The sequence below is a fragment of the Chlorocebus sabaeus genome, chromosome 20 (genome assembly GCF_047675955.1).
Source record: "Chlorocebus sabaeus isolate Y175 chromosome 20, mChlSab1.0.hap1, whole genome shotgun sequence".
In the NCBI taxonomy this organism is placed as follows: domain Eukaryota; kingdom Metazoa; phylum Chordata; class Mammalia; order Primates; family Cercopithecidae; genus Chlorocebus; species Chlorocebus sabaeus.
In genome coordinates this window covers 80,104,735-80,126,389 of record NC_132923.1, presented here as the reverse complement: position 1 = coordinate 80,126,389, position 21,655 = coordinate 80,104,735, and the positions used below count along the sequence as shown (strand labels likewise).

The 21,655-nt window shown below is 35.1% G+C and overlaps 1 protein-coding gene across 3 annotated transcripts in view; it reads left to right on the top strand.

Annotated features, from left to right (window-relative positions):
- The window catches only part of PRKAA2 (protein kinase AMP-activated catalytic subunit alpha 2), a 67,713-nt gene extending 46,106 nt beyond the window's left edge, over nt 1-21,607 (top strand). For all 3 annotated transcript variants that reach the window (XM_007978593.3, XM_038000522.2, XM_038000521.2), the window contains 5 exons: nt 404-491; nt 2,679-2,903; nt 10,014-10,518; nt 12,130-12,256; nt 13,477-21,607. In XM_007978593.3, coding sequence (XP_007976784.1) covers nt 404-491; nt 2,679-2,903; nt 10,014-10,518; nt 12,130-12,256; nt 13,477-13,715 — 1,184 coding nt within the window. In that variant the 3' untranslated portion in view covers nt 13,716-21,607. The remainder of the gene's footprint in view (nt 1-403; nt 492-2,678; nt 2,904-10,013; nt 10,519-12,129; nt 12,257-13,476) is intronic.
- Nucleotides 21,608-21,655: the final 48 nt, after the last annotated feature.

The following is a 21,655-nucleotide window of genomic DNA, read 5'->3' as shown; positions in this document are numbered from 1 at the left end:
ATTTAAAGAGGCTTTTGCAAAAAAGTAGTAGTCTGTATTTTATTCTTTTGACTATGAAAAAGGTAAATAATATTTTGATGTTTTCATGTTTGGGAAAGTTAATATGCTTCAGAATAACCTCATTTGTGATGGGAATCAACATTTTTATTTAGAAAGGAAATTTAGTTTCACTCATACATGTGATGTGCTTTAGTTTTTTGTTATAGTGTAAGCACTCTGAGATGGTCTCTTTCCAGTTAAATGCTTTCCACTGCCTTTTTTGTTTGTTTGTTTTTTGTTTTTTAGCACTATAAAACCCAGTGAGGTATGCAGGATCAAGGACTTGAAATTTTGCTCATATTTATATGACTTTACCTACTTTTAAAAATATCTAGCACCAGGTAAACATTACTTTTATTTTTAGGATTATCTAATATGATGTCAGATGGTGAATTTCTGAGAACTAGTTGCGGATCTCCAAATTATGCAGCACCTGAAGTCATCTCAGGCAGGTAATAATCAGTGAAGCATAAGCTTTTTGTAATCTTGTGTTCATTTTGATAACATTTAATTACAATATATTCTCTATGGAAGGTAAGATTTTAACATGGTAGAAATGGATTGTTCATTTATTTTTCCATTGTTAAACGGATAATGGTTATATTAAAAAATGTTAAACATTTCATTTAGATGTCATGATACACTTACGAAGTTTTCCCCATTAGAAAAATAACTGAAGTGGATCTTGATTTAACATATCTTTCATTTTACAAAAGTGGAGATAAGAGAGTAAGAATTTGCTAAATTTAAGCTAGTGTCATTATTTATTTATTAGATATAGTTCTTTAATAATACCTTGCGTATTTTCCGACGTATATAGAGCATTGTTTTATATTTTGTCTTTGGAAGAATGAGATTTTGGGGAACAATATTGTTTCATGAAATTAAACTACACAAGTAGAGATTGTGTAGTTACTCATGTAAGTTATTCATTGGTACATTATAAAAATGTTTATACAGATTGCAGTGGTAAACTCAAGTCTTTCTACAGTGATCAACATGTGATTTTGAAAGTTAACAGAATCCTATGAGAGAAAATATGGTAAAAGTATTATTGCAAATAGCTGATACAGGATTATCTTAGTCCATGTGGGCTGCTATAAGAAAGATACAATAAAGTTGATGGCTTATAAACAACGGAAACTTATTTCTCACAGTTCTGAAGTCTGGGAAGTCCAAGATCAGGGTGCCAGCAGGTTTGGTATCTGGTGAGGGTCTGCTTCCTAATAGACTATCGTATGTTCATTGTAACTTCACATGGAGAAAGGGATGAGGGGTCTCTCTGGGGTCGCTCTTATAAGGGCACTGATCCCATTCATGAGAACTCTGCACTAGTGACCTAATCATCCTCCTAAAGTCCCCACCTCCTAATACTATCTCCTTGGGGGTTAGAATTTCAACACATGAATTTTGGGAGGACATAAGCATTCAGTCTATTGCAAGGAGTTTGAAGAATACAGCAAATGATTTCCAGTGTGGCTGCTAGATTTATACTCACATGTGGCATTCATACCATTTCTTTTGGAAAACAGTCACCATTTTTTATATAAACAGATTATATTCTTTTCATTAGAATAGTAGAGATTTACTTTGTTACCACAGACCCAGGTTTGAGTATGGTAATATGCTATCATGGGAATTGTAACGCTGTCGAAATGTAAGAGAAAAAAGGAATAATACTATAAGCATAGGTTATCTGGATCAAAGCTAATTTTAGTCATATGAGCTAGGAGGTGATGAGAATGGAAGTGGTAAGTACTCAGGATAATGTGATACAGGATACTGTCTACACAGTACTAATAAAGTACTTTAATGTTTTAAATCTCTCCCTGTCTATATGTATATATAGATATATATATATGTGTGTGTGTGTGTGTGTGTGTGTGTGTTTGTTTTTTTGGTTTTTTTTTTTTTTTGAGACAGAGTCTTGCTCTGTCGCCTAAGCTAGAGTGCAGTGGCACAATCTCAAGTCACCATACCACCTCCTGGGCTCAGGTGATCCTCCCACCTCAGCCATCTGAGTAGCTGGGACTAAAGTGTACACCACCATCCCTGGCTATTTTTTGTATTTTTAGTAGAAACAGCGTTTCACCATGTTGCCCAGGAAGGCCTCAAACTCGTAGCCTCAAGCAATCCACCTGCCTCAGCCTCTCAAAGTGCTAGGATTACAGGCGTGAGCTACCGTGACCAGCCTTAAATATTCTTTAAAGGTGTACTGGGGTAAAAATTATATTATATGTATATATTACATGTATATTTTCTTTCTTGTAATAGTTCTTTGGGAAAAAGATTTAACCTATACACCATAGTATTTTTTCAAGTTCATGGTCATCTACTTTGTTCCCCTCAAAAATCAACCACAGAAAGTATTGTTTTTTAATTAGTATGTTTCAGTTAAATGAATTTGTGACAAATAAAAATACCCTATTCACTTGGCAGACTTGAATAGTAGTTGGCTAGCCCCTTTACTCTCTTTGAGGAACAAATATTGAATACTGGGGAGCGGCCGTGGACTTCATTAAAGACTTTGGAAATGAATATGTACTGAATGTAGACCACCTATATATAGAAGTAGGGCACATAGAGAGGGAAAAAGTGATACTTGCATTTCAGGTTTGTGTCGTCATCTTTTTTCTTAGATTGTACGCGGGTCCTGAAGTTGACATATGGAGCTGTGGTGTTATCTTGTATGCTCTTCTTTGTGGCACCCTCCCATTTGATGATGAGCATGTACCTACATTATTTAAGAAGATCCGAGGCGGTGTCTTTTATATCCCAGAATATCTCAATCGTTCTGTCGCCACTCTCCTGATGCATATGCTGCAGGTTGACCCACTAAAACGAGCAACTATCAAAGACATAAGGTGATTATTCTTTTTGTTTCTATTCTGCATATTTTCTCATAGGAATAATAATAATGTTAATTGAATGATTCTCCCAAAGTCTCATTTCCTGCCCTCACCACCTCACCCCTAGTACCAGTGCTTCAGCCACATTGAACTTGTCCTGGTTTCTCAAACCTAACATAGATTTTATGCCTTCATGTCTTTGTTTATATTATTCATTTTGCCTTGATGCCTTTTCCGTTTTCTTTTTTTGACCTGCTAGACTTCCATTCATCCATTAAAGTTCATGCCACCCCTTTTGTGATTTCCACAGGTGCTTCCGTTTCTGTTTTATCAACATTTTGTTAATGCTTTTATTATTTAATTCTCGTCCAGGATTTAGTTATTTCTCAGTGTGTCTTTTTTCTCTCTTAAATTATGATACCAGGGTAGACAGTGTGTCTTACTCATCTTTGACTCTAGAATGCTAAAAGGCCTGGAAAGATGGTATGCTTAGAAAGTGTCTGAAGAAATTTCAAATGGAGAAATAGGGTGAGATTTATGTATTTTACATATGGTTAAAGACATAAAGCATAAAAAGTTTTGCTAAGTTTTTAAATTCAATAGCTGCTAAATCGGCTTACTGTGAAGGCTTTTGTGTCACGTGAGAAACTTTGGAAAGTGCCATTGCTGATGCGCCTATGAATATGACCTTTGTATATCAGACACCTGTGTATAGTAGGAAGATGATTCATTGCATTCTGCCTATGACTTATCAAGGCATGTTTCTTAGAGGTTTTATGTTCTTACGTAAGATTTCATCCATGTTTGTTTACAAACATGTTCTTTTGACATCTTTCCAGAACTCTTCCCCTTTTCTCCATTAGCCAGCCAAGACTTTTTTTTTTTTTTTTTTTTTTTTTTGGCAGAGTCTCACTCTGTCGCCCAGTCTGGAGTGCAGTGGTGTGATCACAGCTTACTGTAGCCTCAACTTCCCAGGCTGAGGTGATCCTCCCTCCTCAGCCTCCTGAGTAGCTGGGACTACAGGCACGAGCCACCACACCCAGCTAATTTTTTCTTTTTTGTATTTTTAATAGAAACGGAGTTTTGCCATGTTCCTCAGGCTGGTCTTGAACTTCTGGGCCCAAGTGATCCACCCACTTTGCCCTCCCAAAGTACTGGGATTACAGGTGTGAGTCATTGCATCCAGTCCCAGAAAAGACTCTTTTGAGACCTCTGACCTTTGAAATATTTAAATGATGGCTGAGATAGCTGTTTATGTGACTGCTGCTGATTTCATGCAGGCAAGGGACTGATGATTCTTTTTGCATTTATGTATCATTTTCTTTTCCCAGCCTTTCTTCAGTGTTCCAAACCCCATACATAACAATGTAAAAGTGTAAATTAGCCACCAGATTTAATTATGAAAATGAACTTAGCAGGAAAAAAGCCCTTTGTCTTTATAGTTCTTTAGCATATATATTTCTGTTAATTGACTTTTTGTTAGAAAATCAGACATGCTGATATATTTGCAGCTGCTTGTATCAGCATATACGTTTAGAATAATAATGGGCTGGGTGCAGTGGCTCATGCCTGTAATCTCAGCACTTTGCGAGGCTGAGATGGGAAGATTGCTTGAGCCCAGAAGGTCAAGACCAGCCTGGTCAACATTTATATTAAAAATTTTTTTTTATTAAAAAAACAAGTGGTAATAATACTGATTTGTTGCTTTAAAACAGATGTTTGCATATTTATAGACTTCAGAAGAAAAATGTAAACATATTTACTGGGAAGAGTAATTTGTACATAGGTAGATGGCATGAAAGTATCATTCATCTCTGTACTTTAATATGATAACTTGAATCTATAGTTTTCATCATTTTTTGCTTATATATATTTTTACTTACTTATATATATTCAGTTTTTTAATGTCTGGGAATTCTTTCCATTGTTTTAATTTTTTTTTTTTTTTTTTAAGAGACGGGGGTCTTGCTATGTTTACCAGGCTGGTCTTGAACTCCTGGGCTAAAGCAGTTTTCCCATCTCAGCCTCCCAAAGTGCTAGGATTACAGGCATGAGCCACCACACCTGGCCAATGTTTGGGAATTATTGATTTGATAAACTATAGTTCAATAGGGAAAAGAATTACTAATTATTGAAAAATTACACAATACCAAGCATTTTGCTTTATGGCTTGACTTATGTTATTGCATTGACTTTTCATAGATAGCTAGAAACCATTTTATAAACCATGAAACTGAAGCTCAGAAAGGTTATGTCATGATTTTTGTATCTATTTGCCCCTATTAAATTATGCATTACTTTAAATTAGGGACCAATTATTAATTCATAGTAAAATGCACAAGATCTAACACATATTAAATGTTGAGTAAATCTGTGTTTGTTGAAAATTACACAGCTAATAAGAAGCACAACTGGGGCTCAACTTGGAACTTAACCTGAATTCAAAACCTGTGCTATTTCCACTCTTCCAAATTGTTACATCTGTTCTGTGATATCTATCCTTCTTTCAATCTATCATGTTTTATTTATCTCTTATGCTACTACGTACTTACTGTCTCAATATTATTTTTGTACATCTACTATTTTCTTGTAAGATAGCCATTGGAAGTTCGAAAATATATCTTCATATTTATTTGCTTATTTAACCATTTTCGCTTTTATTCATTCAACAGATACTTATTTCACATCTGCTCTGTGCACAGTCTTGTGCTAGGTGCTCGGAATATAGTGGTAAACAAGATAGATATTATCTTAATGGAAAACACATCTTTGTGTTCTCCAGCTATCTTAGGCTTAGTAATAGTGTTAATGTTATAGTTAAAGCGAGAGGTCTGAAGTTCAACTGAGCACAGATCCCAGTGCATCTGTTTGTTAGCTATGTGCAACTTAGTTAGTTCCCACATATATTAGAATTTTGGGGAGGGCAATCATAGATCAAAACATGTGAAATTGTCATTTAAGTAGGTCTAAAAATGATTGAATATCAGAAACTGCAAATATTCAACTTGATGTAATTAAAGCTTTTAGAACAATGTCTAGAACATATTAGCTATCAATATTATTTTTCAGGGAATATTTGGAAACCTGTTAGCTGCACTTAAAGAAATTTGGGCATATCATGAGGTTTCTAAAAGTTGGTAGTCTTTATAAGTCATAAGGTCATATATGACCTTAAGTCATATATCAATTTAAGTATCAGGTAGCAGTGATAGAAATACATAATTTCTGATGGCTGTATAATAGCCTATGTGAAGTGAATTGCTTTTGTCTCAGATGAACCTTCATAAACATCCTAGTTACTGCTCACTTTGGTAGAGTTCAGAAAACGACTCCTGAAAATAAAAAGCTAGAAGGATGGCTTGTAAAATTGACAGTTATTACAAGAAATTGTGGCATTTGACTAAATTAATGAAATGGAAATCAAATTTAGATTGTTTCCTTATTGTTTTTTAAAATTAATTTTAAAAATAGAATTCACATATCATAAGTTTATCACTTTAGATTGTATAATTCACTGGCTTTTCATATATTCACAAAGTTCCACAATCATTATGGCCATCTAATTCCAGAACTTTTTTTATCATCCTTGAAAGAAACTATACACACTGATAGTCACTCCCCATTTCCCCTTCCTTCTATCCTCTGGCAACCACTAATCTACCTTCTGTCTTTATGCCTGTTCTGAACATTTCATATAAATGGAATCATACAGTATGTGGTCTTTTGTATCTGACGTCTGTCATTTAGCTTAATGTTTACAAAGCCCTTTCCTACTGTAGCATGTATTAGTACTTCATTTTTTTTGCTTGAAAAATATTGCAGTGTATGAATATACTACATTTTGTTTATGCATTCGTTGATGAAGATTGAATTGTTTCTAATTTGTGGCTTTTATGACTACTGTTTCCATGAACATTTACATACACAGTTTGTATGGCTATGCTTTCATTTCTCTTGGGTGTATATACCTAGAGTTTATAATCGTTGTATGTTGTTACTGCTGCTCCTGTTTGTTCGTTTAGTGATTTTCTGATCTGATTCTGTAAAATCTGTTTTCTTTTTTATATATGGCTACTGAAATCTCTCTTTGGTTAGCTTAATGATCAGCTAATGATTAGATAAAAATTTCCTTAAATGCCCTGATCTAATAAGTCTTCCATCCTTTGCTGATGGGCTCTGTGTGATGTTGGGGTACATCCTCAGTGCTCCAACAGGCAGTTGTAACTCTGCCTTAGCCTTCACTTCCTGCTTGTGCAGAGCCTCAAAATCTGCCAATGATGAGAAATTATGGCCCTTTCAGTTTTTTCTCAGGCAAACACACAACCCTGCATTTGTTTCTGGCCTTTCTGAGTCCTAGAAATACATCAGAGCTTTCCAAAGACCCCTCTGGAAATGGTATTTCCTAATGTTTCCTTTTAAGTGTCTTGGTCAGCTTTTTGTTTACCCAACTTTCACTGCTGCTTCAGGTAGTTGGGATGTTAGACAGTTGCCATTGATTTTTTTTTTTTTTTTTAAACAAATGCCCTGGGGAGAAGGCTGTTTGCAGGAGTAAGCTGTGAGTCAGGTCATATAAAAACCAGGCTTGTGAGTGGAGGTTCCTAGAGAACTGCTAGACATGTAAAATAATGACAGTTCTCTCATGGTAAGATTTTCAGGGAGCTCTAAACTATTCTGCTCCTCTGTTCTCCCCACCCCAATGCCCCAGTGGTTGTTAAGCTCCTTGTTTTCTCAGCTCTGTGATCATGAGGCTGTTGGTTTTCAAGGCTGCCGTGGAGCTGGACAAAGGGAAATGGATATAGGACAACTTAAAAAGCCACAAATCTCACCTTTCTTACTGAGATTCAGCCATTTTTCTTGAATAAACTGTCTTCAGATTGTTGCAAGCCTTTGGTAAATTTCCAAAGTTGATTTTCACAGTTTTTGCTGGTATTTTATTGTTTTATGGAATAACAGATTTTTGGAGTTTATTTTGAAAGTGCCTAACTTTTCTATTTGTCATTGATATTTATAAAATATTAGACATGTAACATATTTTGGTCTTTTTTTACTACTTTTGTAGCTGGGTGTGGTGGTGCGCACCTGTAATCCCAGGTACTCAGGAGGCCGAGACAGGAGACTCACTTGAACCTGGGAGGCAGAGATTGCAGTAAACCAAGATTGAGCCACTGCACTCCAGCCTGAGTGACAGAGTGAGACTCTGTCTCAAAAAATATATATATACATAGAGAGAGGGAGAGAGGAAAGATCTATCTCAAGTTATTTTTATTGCTGAACACTAATAGGGGCTTAATATTATATAGCCAATAAACACATGAATGAATTTTTGTGTTCATACTTTATCATATATGCAGAATTTATTGAGCATTTACTCTTTACTAGGTAGTAGGGTAGAGCTAAATAAGGTATGGTCACTATTTCAAGAAGCTCTCCGTTTACTGGGCAAGATTAAGAAAAAAAATCAACAACTCTAAGAATGTGTTGTGATAGAAAAATCTAGTAGCTGTAGAATTTTTATCTTTGTAAATATCCTCAAGGCCTGACACACCATTATTTCCTACTTGGACTATTGCAACTAGCTTCACCATCATCATTTTTATCTTTTCAATTTATTTTCTATACCACAAACAAAATGATCTTTACAGAATGAGAATTAGGTTATGTTACCCTGTCTCTTTAAAATCCTTCAATGATTTTCATCAACCACCAGTTCAAATCATGAGATTTCCTTTTTATAGCCTACAATTCTTAGAAATATCTGATTTCATTTGGCACTCCATCTCACAGCTCATTCTACTTTCATGATATTGAGCTCATTCCAGTTCCTAGAGCACAGCACAACTCTTTTTTGTCTCATGGTCTTTGCACATATTGTTTCTTTTGCTGGGAATATCTGTTCCGCAACTCTTTGCATAATTGACTTCAGATCATTCTAGTGTCTGCTTAAATATTACTCAGAGTGGCTTCCCTGATCACCTGCCTCTCATTCTAAATTATATACTCTCATTTTACTCTATGCAATTTCTTTTGCAATCTTTATCACAGGATTTGCATATTTGTATATTTGTAACTATATTTTATGTATATTTGTTTAATCTCTATTCGGCTAAAATATAATCTTTGTGAGGAATGTTTCTTTTTATCCATAGTATGTCCTCAGTAAATATTCAAAAATAAATTAATCAGTGAATAGAAGACATTCAGTCAAAATACGTCTTCATCTGAACTTACAGGATGCCCAATTCTACCAGGTAGTAATGCTTGAACAATCTTGAAGGAGTAGTTTGTGTTAGATGAAAATGGTTTGATATTCTAGGATAACAATAGTAACATCAAGCGCAAAGGCCCAGAAGTGTGGGAAAATAAGGCTTAGGAGAGCAGTTCTCAAAATTTTTGATTTTAAAATCTTGTAACTCTTAAAACTTATTGAGGACCTCAAGGGGGATTTTTAAAAATGCAGGTTATATCTATCAATATTTACTGTATTAAAATTAAAACTGAGAAATTAAGAAAATATTTAATTTACTTAAAAATAACTATAAACCCACTACATGTTAAATAATATATCTTTCATGAAAAAATCACCATATTTTCCAAAAAAAATTGTGAGAAGAATGACTTTATATCAAAGACAGCTAGGTTCTCATACCTTCTTCATTCAATCTGTTGCATTATTTTGTATTAGTTGAAGTGTGTAAAGAAGGTCTGACCTCACTCAGATGAGTGGTTGGGAAAGAAAAAAAGTGTATTTGTTATTATTAACACCAACTTTATCAGAAAGTCTTTAAGTATTGAGAAGCTGTGAAACTCATACAAATCATACAAAAGTTTTGCTTGAAAGCTTGAATTTTATCATTAGCAACAAATATTGCTGGTTGTTTTCCTTAAAGCGATGGGCTCGCTTTTTTCATTTTTGAGAAAATGTCGGCCAAATGCCAAATCTTAATAACCATAGTTATTCAAGGGTAGTGGGTAATTAACTTGCTTAGGATCAGATAGCTAGTAAGTGGCAGAGCTAGGTCTAGAGACCAGATCTTTTGATTATATTCTATTATATTGCCCTATGTCTAAATTATTTGGACTTGCCAAAGCGTGTCTTACAATAGTGTATTGTGGTGTTTTTCCTAGAGAGCATGAATGGTTTAAACAAGATTTGCCCAGTTACTTATTTCCTGAAGACCCTTCCTATGATGCTAACGTCATTGATGATGAGGCTGTGAAAGAAGTGTGTGAAAAATTTGAATGTACAGAATCAGAAGTAATGAACAGTTTATATAGTGGTGACCCTCAAGACCAGCTGGCAGTGGCTTATCATCTTATCATTGACAATCGGAGAATAATGAACCAAGCCAGTGAGTTCTACCTCGCCTCTAGTCCTCCGTCTGGTTCTTTTATGGATGATAGTGCCATGCATATTCCCCCAGGCCTGAAACCTCATCCAGAAAGGATGCCACCTCTTATAGCAGACAGCCCCAAAGCAAGATGTCCATTGGATGCACTGAATACGACTAAGCCCAAATCTTTAGCCGTGAAAAAAGCCAAGTGGCATCTTGGAATCCGAAGTCAGAGCAAACCATATGACATTATGGCTGAAGTTTACCGAGCTATGAAGCAGCTGGATTTTGAATGGAAGGTAGGAAATTATAATATAATATGATCATTTGTAGAAGCCATTTTTCTATATTGTCAGCTGCTCTGAGCTCCTGAGTTGAGTATTAAGCCCATCTTTTTCTAGTAGTATGCCATGCACATTAAAAACAAAACAAATAACCTCTGTAAGGATGAAAAGTGGTTGATACTGGGAACCGACATATTTTGAATTATAGCAGTGTTCTTGGTCAAGAAAAAAAGTAATCAACTAGAAACCTTCTGAGAAAATAACTTACCAGTTTCAGCATACATCAAAGCAATGAAAAATCATGAGTGTCTTCAAAGATAGTATGTTTTTACTTTCTCTTTTTTTTAGGGAGGTTTTTTTTCCCTTTTCTTTTTAGGGAACAGAGGCAGGTGGTTGTAATAGCTAGTGGTCAGTACAAATTATATCAGGACATATTTATTCAGTCAATTAACACTTTTCTCCAAGTTGTGATTTTCTCTCTTATTTGGCTAGTGCTTTTAATACTTATAGTATATTTTCCTTACTCTCACGGCACAGTTTGCTTTTCTTAAAAATTAGTGCTCAATTTCATTTCAGTTCTATTTGAATATATGTGTGGGGAGGGGCATTTTTTTCTTCGGATATGGCTTTCACTCTTGTTCTTTTCTTGAGGATTGTGAACTTTTAAAGGAAGAAGAAAAATGTGCAAACTTACCACATAAATATGCATTTGACATGTTCAAATAAATCAGTCATTTTCATTTTATCTGTACATGAAATAAATATTTTCTTAAAATCATTTAAAAAACAGATCTCTGTTTTGAAGCAGTCGTATTTAGTTAAAAAAGAAATGTTAACATTTTTAAAATTCTGTACTGAAACATTTTTGAAACTAGTACCACAGATGTTTTGAAAATCCAGAACCTTCAATGCAGTGTTTTTTTGTTTGTTTGTTTTGTTGTTGTTGTTTGTTTGTTTTTTTGAGACAGAGTCTCACTCTATTGCCCAGGCTGGAGTGCAGTGGTGCAGTCTTGGCTCACTGCAACCCAGGGTCAGGCTATCCTCTCACCTCAGCTTCCCTCGTAGCTGGGACTACAGGCGCCTGCCACCACACTCAGCTGATTTTTTTTGTATGTTTTGTAGAGATGGGGTTTTACCATGTTGCCCAGGCCGGTCTCAAGTTCCTGGGCTCAGGCAGTCCACCCACCTTGGCCTCCCAAAGTGTTGGAATTACAGGCATGAGCCACCATGCCTGGTCCTCTTTGTTCCTTCTACTCCACAATCATCCATGAACATGTTCAAGCAGAGACTGGGCAACCAAATTATAATTGATGTTTTAGAGTTGATGCTTATCTAGAGTGAAAGCTAGACCCGATGTAATCTCTGGGTTCTCTTTTTCTTTTATCTTTCACTTTTTTCTTCAGTACCCCAAATTTATTCAAGTAGCTTTTCCTTTAAATCTTAATTGCCATACAATACTGCTAGTGGGGATTAAATAAATACTAAAGTAAACTACCAGTAATATAAAAAAAATTGTTCAGATATTCCTTTCCTACCTCACCCCTATTAATTACTTATTTTGACCTTTTTTTGCATAAAAAGGGAGATATTTTGTAGTTGATTATTTTTATTGATTTTTCACTTTAGGTAGTGAATGCATACCATCTTCGTGTAAGAAGAAAAAATCCAGTGACTGGCAATTACGTGAAAATGAGCTTACAACTTTACCTGGTTGATAACAGGAGCTATCTTTTGGACTTTAAAAGCATTGATGGTAAGGAAGCTATGCATTGCATGAGCTCTGAGAAGATAAAACTTGGCACTAGTTGACCTGATGTTAAAATCATCTCGAAGACATCCGGTGGGTAGGTCATGCACTGGTTTTTAAGTAATCTTAGACTTAACCAAAATGTAAGTGAAGTGAAAAGGATGAAAGACATGTTGAATACCTCTTACCTGGCATCTTTCCACAAGAAGTATCTCCGTGGCATAAAAGAATCATTTGAAGTGTTGGCCATGGAGCACAAGTAAGGAACAACAGGGAAGTGGGTTTCACTTTTTAAAATTAACTGATTTGTCAGATTCTTTGTCACATTTCTCCATTCATATTTTATTAGTTAGTATTGTAGTGTCTGAACTTTCCCCTTCATCACCTTTCCTCATCCTGGGTGGCCAGGGTGACCAAATAGGTCTCCATTGGGATTTGGGTTGGATTTAGGTACTCATGGCAATCAAGGAGCCAGAGGCGTCAGGGAAAATTGTCATGTCCAAGAACTTAGTGTGTGCTAAGAATTAAACTTGGGTAAACCAAATCAGATTATTCATTTCAGAGGCCCAAGTGGGATAAAACCAGAATAAACCAAGGGTCAGCTGCTGGATGGAACAAAAATGGAACTGAGTTTAGAGTTAGGGAAGTTGTTTTAAACAAAGTATTTAAATTTTACTCTTGAACTACCATCAAATATGTATGGTAGTGTTTATATGGATCCCAGACCTCTTTCATCGAAATTACATGTTGTTATTAAAACACAGATCCCTGTGTTTTGGTCCTGGGAATCGTAGAATCTGCAGTTTTAACAAGATTTCTCTCACTTTGCCCCCCACTTCCCCAAGGCAATATATGATGGTAACTTTTATTTTTACCTTAATGATTTTTTTTGTTGATATGCTAGAAGAAAATAAGTTGTCAAGGATACGCTTTCTTCACATGAAGAGATATCAGTTTGATTGATGCCAGTATCAATGCCCAATACTCCGATTTGAGAAGGACTTAGAGGCCACATTTTGGCTGTGTGCACGTGTTGTGATTGGTAGCAATGTTTGTTATGATTGTTGGAAGAGGACTGTGCTTCTAAAACACTGAAACATGACATTCATTATTAAGTTGCCTTTGCTCAGATGTGTTTACTTAATATTCTGAATATCATAAATTCATAGGAAGGGCTTGGGCATATATACTTTTCATATAAATTGCTCTTCTTTGGTCCATTTCAGATGAAGTAGTGGAGCAGAGGTCTGGTTCCTCAACACCTCAGCGTTCCTGTTCTGCTGCTGGCTTACACAGACCAAGATCAAGTTTTGATTCCACAACTACAGAGAGCCATTCACTTTCTGGCTCTCTCACTGGCTCTTTGACCGGAAGCACATTGTCTTCAGTTTCACCTCGCCTGGGCAGTCACACCATGGATTTTTTTGAAATGTGTGCCAGTCTGATTACTACTTTAGCCCGTTGATCTGTCTCTAGTTTCTTTCTGTTATTGCACTATGAAAATCAGATATATTCTTTAAATTTTTATCTTACTTTTGGATAATATCCACTGCAATACTAATTGAGAGACATGAATTATGTCCAGAGGACACACAATACTATTGAAATTACTGAAAACAAAATATCTGACATCTTATTTACTTGTAGAAATCTGTAATTCTATTGTGCCTATGATAAATTCACATAGGCAGTATCTTTAATAGGTTAATATCGATGAACATTTTTAATTACAATAATGAGTTCACTACAGATGATTAACACACCACACTGGCGAACCATCTCAATTTAAGGGTGGTTTGGCAACACCTCCTTGCTTTACTGTTTGGTGTAGGTAAATCCAGTTTACTTCCTAAATTTCAGTAGGCTTTATGCTGTGTTTATGCCCCCAATTTATTTTAACAAAAGAAGATTAAAAAGTAAAAGAACCACGAGTAAGATATTATTTAAATGTTGAAATCTTAAAAACCTGCCCCCAAGGTTTCAGAAGCCAAGTTCTTTTAACAGTATTTTTACAAATACTGCCTAGTATATTCAACAGAAGGACTGTGGTCATGTCACAGGTAACCACAATTTTCAGGTTTCTTAAAAGCAGCTGTAACTGACTCAGTATTTTATCTTGAGATTTCCCTGAATAATATATTTATCTTAAGAGCCTTCAAGTTTCAAATTAGTATTGGAACACCTGGAATTGCAACAACTTTTGTCTTTTACGTATACTTACGTCTTTTAAAAAATGTCTTCAAAACCTACCTTTCTCAAATTCTTTTGGCTCTATTTATTTTTGCATTTCACCAAACAGTGATAAAATAGTTAAATGAAACAAAGCAAGGTATCAACAGTCCCTTAAATGAGAATTATCTTTGATCTTTATTTTGTGTGTTAGATGTTAGGGTGCATCTCATAATGCTGATTCTTCATGGCAAGCCACTCCCTTCACCCCACCTATCCTAGTCACTCTTGTCTTTGTTCATTGTTTGATCCTCAGTGGTTGGTGGGTACAGCTTTGAATCTTTTCTAGTTCCAAGTTTGAAAACACTCTTCTGGCCCTAAGGGCTTTTGTACACTTCCAAAGCTTGATAGGCTATGACCTTCACTGTTGAACCTGATAGGGCAGGGAAGCTTTGAACATCAAGAAAAAATTTTTCTCTTCAGTAAATAAATATGTGTATTCACACACCAGTGCTTTTAAGCAAAAACCAGTTTTTGTTTTGTTTTGTGCAGGTTTTTTTAAGATTAAAAAAACACAAACTATAGCAGGGTAGATAATAGTTTATGATTATATTTTGTTTTGTTTTAGTAAAAGTATTTTAAATTATGTGTAATTTATCTAATTTGTATTTATTTGTTATTTTTATGTTGTAATTAACACTTATTTACCTGGATTACCCTAAAAAACATTAAGCTCTTGAAAACAAAAAAATGACATTACCTTGACAGGTTTCTCTTTGCCAAAAGTAATGTATGTTCTACCAAGAAGCAAATGAGAATATTAGACTAAGTTTCTCCTGTGTTAGTGGAAGACAAGTGTGTCTATCTTTAAATATTCTTTGAATTAGGAGTTTGCATTGTGTCACATCATATGGCTTTGCAGATCTTTTAAAAACTGATGTTAAGTAACTTATAAGTCCAACTTCTTAATATCAAAATAAAAGAATCGTTCACCAATTTGGGAATGAGGGCGGGTTGCAATTTGAGATAGTTTAAAGTTTAATTATTGAAAGACTGCCATCTTGTGGCACCAAAGGGTAATTTTTACCCTTTGAGATGCTGTGATTATTTGTATAGAGATGAGCAGTCCTGCTGTGTTAGTCTGATGTGCATTATAGATATGGCATATTTTGGGTTCTCCAAATGGGCACACACCTGTTTCGGGAAAACCAGGGCCACTTCATAATATTGTCCTGATTATGAATGGAATTACCTTAGAAATAAGGAGCTAATCAGATTACTTAACCCCAATGACAAAATCCACAAAAATTTTGAAGGCAGAGAAACAGAAGGAATCCAGTGGTGTTTTAGCTCCATTAGTCTCATCAGATATTAAAAAATTGTTCATATCAAAATTACCTTATATGGATGATTGCCATGTTTTGTAAGAGTTAATTTATTTACTGTTTTCTAATTCTTGCCAGTATTTATGAACAGCTGTAGTTTGATATTTACCTACTGAATTTTAGGAGAACTAATGGTCACAGTTTGGGTTCTTTTATGTGTATGTTTTTAAAACAGCTATTTTGTGAATCTAGGTGGTTGGGTTTTAGAGAGAAGATTTCAGGAGACGCAGTCCAGCACAATTAGAGCTAACACATTGTTACAGCAGGTTTTTTGTTGCTCATGGGCAGATAGAGGGAAAGAATCAGTTGTTAACCCCAAATTTCCACATTTCAGTCTTGTAAACTCTGGATGTGGTAGGTAGGTGTGGGCTAAGAATAATTTCCTCCAGTTAACACTCGGGAGAAGAGCTTCTATTATTAGGTTATAGATAAGGCCTTAGTTATATCATGGAAATGAACTCCATGTAGTTCTAGAACTGCATTTCCCAAAGTATATCCTGTGAGATGCTCCACAGAAAAAAGATTGCATGGGCTAAGTTTGAAAAATGTTGCATGCTACTCTTCCCCTCGAAGATGACAGTAGATGTCAGCATTAAAGACTGACCGGTCTTTCTGTGAAAAAAAAAGCCATATAACTTTGTTGAACTTTGCCCAAATTAATTTTTCATTTTAAAAAACTTAATATCCCATGAAAAAAGGCAAATTTGGGAAATACATTTTTTAGGAAAATATTGTCCCAGAATGCCATAATTAGGGTAGTTAATAACACTTCCTTTTCTCTTACTGGTTGTTGGGAGAGTCTGATTGAAAATTAGAATCATTTTGTTTTAACTTACAGACATGTTCATCATAAGTGAATGCTGGATTAAATAGAATTTTCTATGTCTGTGACTTGTTTCATGACATCTTGGTTTTCTTAATCATCTTGTGTTATTATTTGAGTGCAACATTATTCTTATGAATGGGTGACTGAAAAACCTGAAACAAGATTACTTGTTAAAAAAAAAAAGTCTAAGAGACTAGTGACTCATGCTTGTGGCTCTGTGGATAATGAATCGTCACTGATTCTTTTAAAATGTGTAGTCAGCGAACATTTTCTAAATACTTTTCTTTGGGATACCATATGAAGATCTAATTCCTTATGTTTCAATGTAGGAACAGCTACCTTCTCGAATAGAATACGCAGGGAGGGAAGTAGGCAAACCATTTGCAAGTTGGGTTTTTGTTATGATTAACCTTTTAGGAGATGCTTTTATAATCTCTAGTGTTTACATTCCTTTATACTAGCGATCTATAAAGAGAATCCAGGAGCCTAAATCAGAAATAATCGTGTTTCTATGTCAAGGTATTGGCTATATGTAGCACAAACAATTCTCCATTTTCTGCAAATGGGTTTTTCAGTTTTATAATTCTGGGTTTGCTTTTTCTTATTCCCTAGCCAGTTTGTACTCAGGGAATACAAATTGATTTTTATTGTTAAATGAGACATAGTTTAGAAAATAATCATAAACAACTATTATAGATTTTTGATCTATTTGGATTTATCTGTAGCATCGAATAATGTGCAGTATACTGAGTTAATGTAGGCATCTCACTTTCCATTTATAAAATGTAAAAACCTGGAACATGCCTGCCACAGACACCACTTTGTCTATTCACTGGTTAATAATTTACATCCTATTAATGGTTGTAAAATCTCAGTATCTAAATGCTAGACATGTTCACAATTTCGTCTGTTTTTGTTTATTTGTTTTTAAAGACCCAAACCTTTTCAATCTTGCATTTATTTACTTGGTTCTCCTGTGTCACCCTGTGGCTTTTTAAATAGGAAATGTAATTTATTTTAATAGTAGTTCTCAAAGACTCTATTAAAAACTCTGGATGAGGGATATGTGCAATCTGTTGGTAAGTCACATCCTATGTTTGGCCTCATTTTTATAACTCCTAAAATGAGAGAGGTAGATTTTAACACTTCTAAGGTACTTTTGGGCTTTAAAGTTCTTTTCTGCTTTTTCATATGATTTGTGTTAGTGTTCACTTTTTATATATTTAGAGTTTTTATACTAGTGTGAATGTTTCTGTTTTGATTTGGTGAGGCATGTCAAAGGTATATACTTGAATATTTTTCTAAATACAGCTGCCAGAGAAATGCAAATGGCAAAAATCATCTAGAAATCCAAACATGGTGAAACATCATGTCCATTTGGCATGAAGCAAAGCGTTACAAATTTGGAGTGATGAAAGTGTTCCATATATTTTTTATAGTGATTTTTCGATCTAGAGACCCTTCACATGGTTTACTTACTATTACAGTAACTTTGGGAGGAAATCAGAGAAAGCATTTTTGCCATTTCCAGATGAGGAAGCAGGACCAGAAAGCTCGTCATAAAGCTTTAACACCATACAAGTATCCAGCAGTGATCAATCGCTCTTTATAGGAAACCACCTTTCCTCTGGGGAAGAACAGTCTGAATTAATAAAACATCAGAGTGGTTGAGTAATAAAAATAAATACAGATGTTTTGCTTTCAAGTCTTAGAGTGACATAAAGTAGTCTTAAATAAATAGTTCTTAGTTTATTTTAACCAGTTGATTGTACTAACAAGATGTAATTATCTGAAGTATTTATGATTAGCATATTGGTTTTTATAAGTATTTCTAAGTTATTGAGGGTGCTTAAAAATACTGAAGAAACTTTAAGACATGATTCTTCTCATAATTTTATGTGATTCTTATAGCACAATCATTTTTCAAAAAGGAAAACTAGGCCGGGCATGGTGGCTCATGCCTATAATACCAGCACTTTGGGAGGCCGAGGTGGGTGGATGACTTGAGGTCAGGAGTTTGAGACCAGCCTGGCCAACATGGTGAAACCTCGTCTCTAATAAAAGTACAAAAATTATCCCGTGTGCTGGCAGGCTGCTTGTAATCCCAGCTACTCGGGAGGCTGAGGCACAGGAATCTCTTGAACCTGGGAGGCAGAGGTTGTAATAAGCCAGGTTCATGCCACTGCATGCCAGCCTGGGTGACAGCACAAGACTCTGTCTCAAAAAAACGAAAAAGAAAAGTAGCTTCAGTCCCTGTCTAAATTATTATAGTTTTTGACTATTATCTGAATTAGTCTTACCCAAATTTCATATGCAGATTGATAATTTTTCATTTTGTATGTATATTAGATGATATAACTATTTTCATAGAATACTTTTCTAATTTATAAACACTGAATTATTATTAGCTTGATAGAGTTTCTCCCAAACCTTATAAAATTTTGTAACGTACTTATGTTTGAGCTTTAAAAATTATAAAAACTTCATTTAAACAAGTTGCTGGCATCCTTACTAGCCTTTCCACCTCTAATTATGATGCATTTGATGCCACTGAACAGTAATAGCACAAAGAACAGGTCTCACAGTCTAGACTGGATTGAGTTTTAATTAAACTTCTTCAGCCATAGCCTGATAAGAATCAGGCTGGGTCTAGAAGAGTTATTAGACTGTAGGCCTGTATTAATTTTGCAAGCTAATGTTAATGTTTACTGCCAGCCTTGCATAGCAATGCCAGTTTGCAGTTGTGACTATGTGTGTGACTTTTGGTAAAAATAGTTTATATCTAAAGTAGTTTAGATTTTATGGAAGTGGCTCTTGATGGTTTGGACAAGCAGGGTAGGTAAATTTCAATTACGTTTAAAGTGTAATTAAATCCTAGAATAGAGCACCCCCCAGAAAAAAAGTAAGAGAGAATATCCTGGCATAAAAACGTTTTTGAATAATACATAGAATTTTGACAAGGTTCATACAGTGCACACAGTGTGACCTTTTTTGAGGCGGGCAGGGGGGGTTGCTGCTTTGTGTTGATTTAAAATTTCAAGGAGGAACAAAAACATTCTAGCCAAGGAGAATTGCATTGTTAATTTTTTTCTACTAATTTAAACGTGCATTTTTCACAGTTACATATTTCTTTAAAATAAGTTTTGCTACCAAAAATAGCAGTTTTTCTAGACAGATAACATTTTCCTAAAGTGGAAAAGAAAGAGATCCACTGTTCTAAAAAACCAACAAACAAACAAAACACTAAATTGTGCCTTCTCCCTTAAAAGAAGAGTAATAGGAAAACTTGTTTAAACTATGTTTTCTTTTTTTCTAATCCCTCTCAGTTCTCCTTAGATCTGCCTCCTACAAATGATCATGTTTGCATCTGCCTGATTGAGTTCCTTGGTCCAGCCTCTCACTATCACTCTCAGAAGTTGTTCACTAAATTTATTTCCCTACTTCTTTCATGTTGATTGACTTTATAAGTCACATTGGTAAACATAACATTTGGCTACCTTCTTATGCTTTAAACATTAATGCAATGAATGGCAGTTTTTATATTTTAACCCTTTAAAAAGTTTGTCAAGGAAACAACTCAGAGCTAAGAACAAAATCTAACTTGGAATCAGTTTCTTCCTTTGGCTGCTGAAGCAGCAGCAAGTCACATAACCTCATTTAGTTTTTCCATTTACAAAATGTGGATGATAACCTACCTCACAGATGTGTGTGAGCAACTGTTTGGAAGCCCTTGTTTAAATACAGGGTTTATATCCCCGCGTTCAATGTAAATTCCTTTTTAAAAAAAAATAAGTATCTTTGATATTGATGAGTATCTTGATTTTTAGGTAAGATCACAGTTTCACAAATTGTGGTGTTCTTAGGTGACATTTAGTATTTCGTGAGACCTCAAGTATTCAAATATCAAACTTGTCCTGTGTTGTAACAAATATTCAGAATCTCTTAAAATGTTGGCTGGAGCTGCCTTAACGTACCAAAATACAGCTCTCAAGACTGTTCACAAATATCTGTGGTTGTACAATGTTTTGAACATTTAATGTAAAGTTGTTACAGAACTGTGAACTCTAAGGATAGTATCTTTATTATTTTAAGAAGAATGGTTGTGTTCTTTGTCATGTATGCTTAAATATACAGTGGATTTTGAGTGCAACAAATAAAACTGAAAATTAACAGCCAATAGGTTGTGTCATGACAATCATAATATAGGATATAATATTTACTGTTTTTTCAAAAACATCCTGCATTCATTCATTCTTAGCCTACCTTTGAAAAAGAAAAAAAAAATCAATAGATTGATACATTGACCCATTGGAGTACTTCATTATGTATTTATTGAAAAATTTTTTAATTGTTAAAATTGGGACCACTTTTTATAATTGGTTTCAAGAAAAAATAGGACGGATGCAGACGCTCACGCCTGTAATCCCAACACTTTGGGAGGCAGAGGCGGGTGATCACGAGGTCAGGAGATTGAGACCATCCTGGCTAACATGGTGAAACCCCATATCTACTGAAAAATACAAAAAAATTAGCCGGGCGCGGTGGCGGGCGCCTGTAGTCCCAGCTACTTGGGAGGCTGAGGCAGGAGAACGGCGTGAACCCGGGAGGCGGAGCTTGCAGTGAGCGGAGATCGCGCCACTGCACCCCAGCCTGGGCCACAGAGTGAGACTCCGTCTCAAACAAACAAACAGACTTCCAGTGCTTTTGTGTTCAAATAATCTCCGATTCAAATTTCAGTTTTGTTTGTTATATACTTTTTGTGAGTGTTAAATGATATGGGAAGAATTTGTCTTACAGTAACCATATGGAAAAGATGTTTTTCTGAATTACATAGCATTTCATAGTTACAGATTCTTCCTAATTAATGTTTGCACTGTATGAAACTCATAGGTAACAAACACAAAAGAGAAAAGCAGCCTGATTGCTTATAAGTTTTTTTCACAATATCAAATTAAAGTCTCTGGTTCATTTGAAAGCTATTTTTGTTTCTGCTCCATCATTATGCTGGTATTCTGCACGCCAATT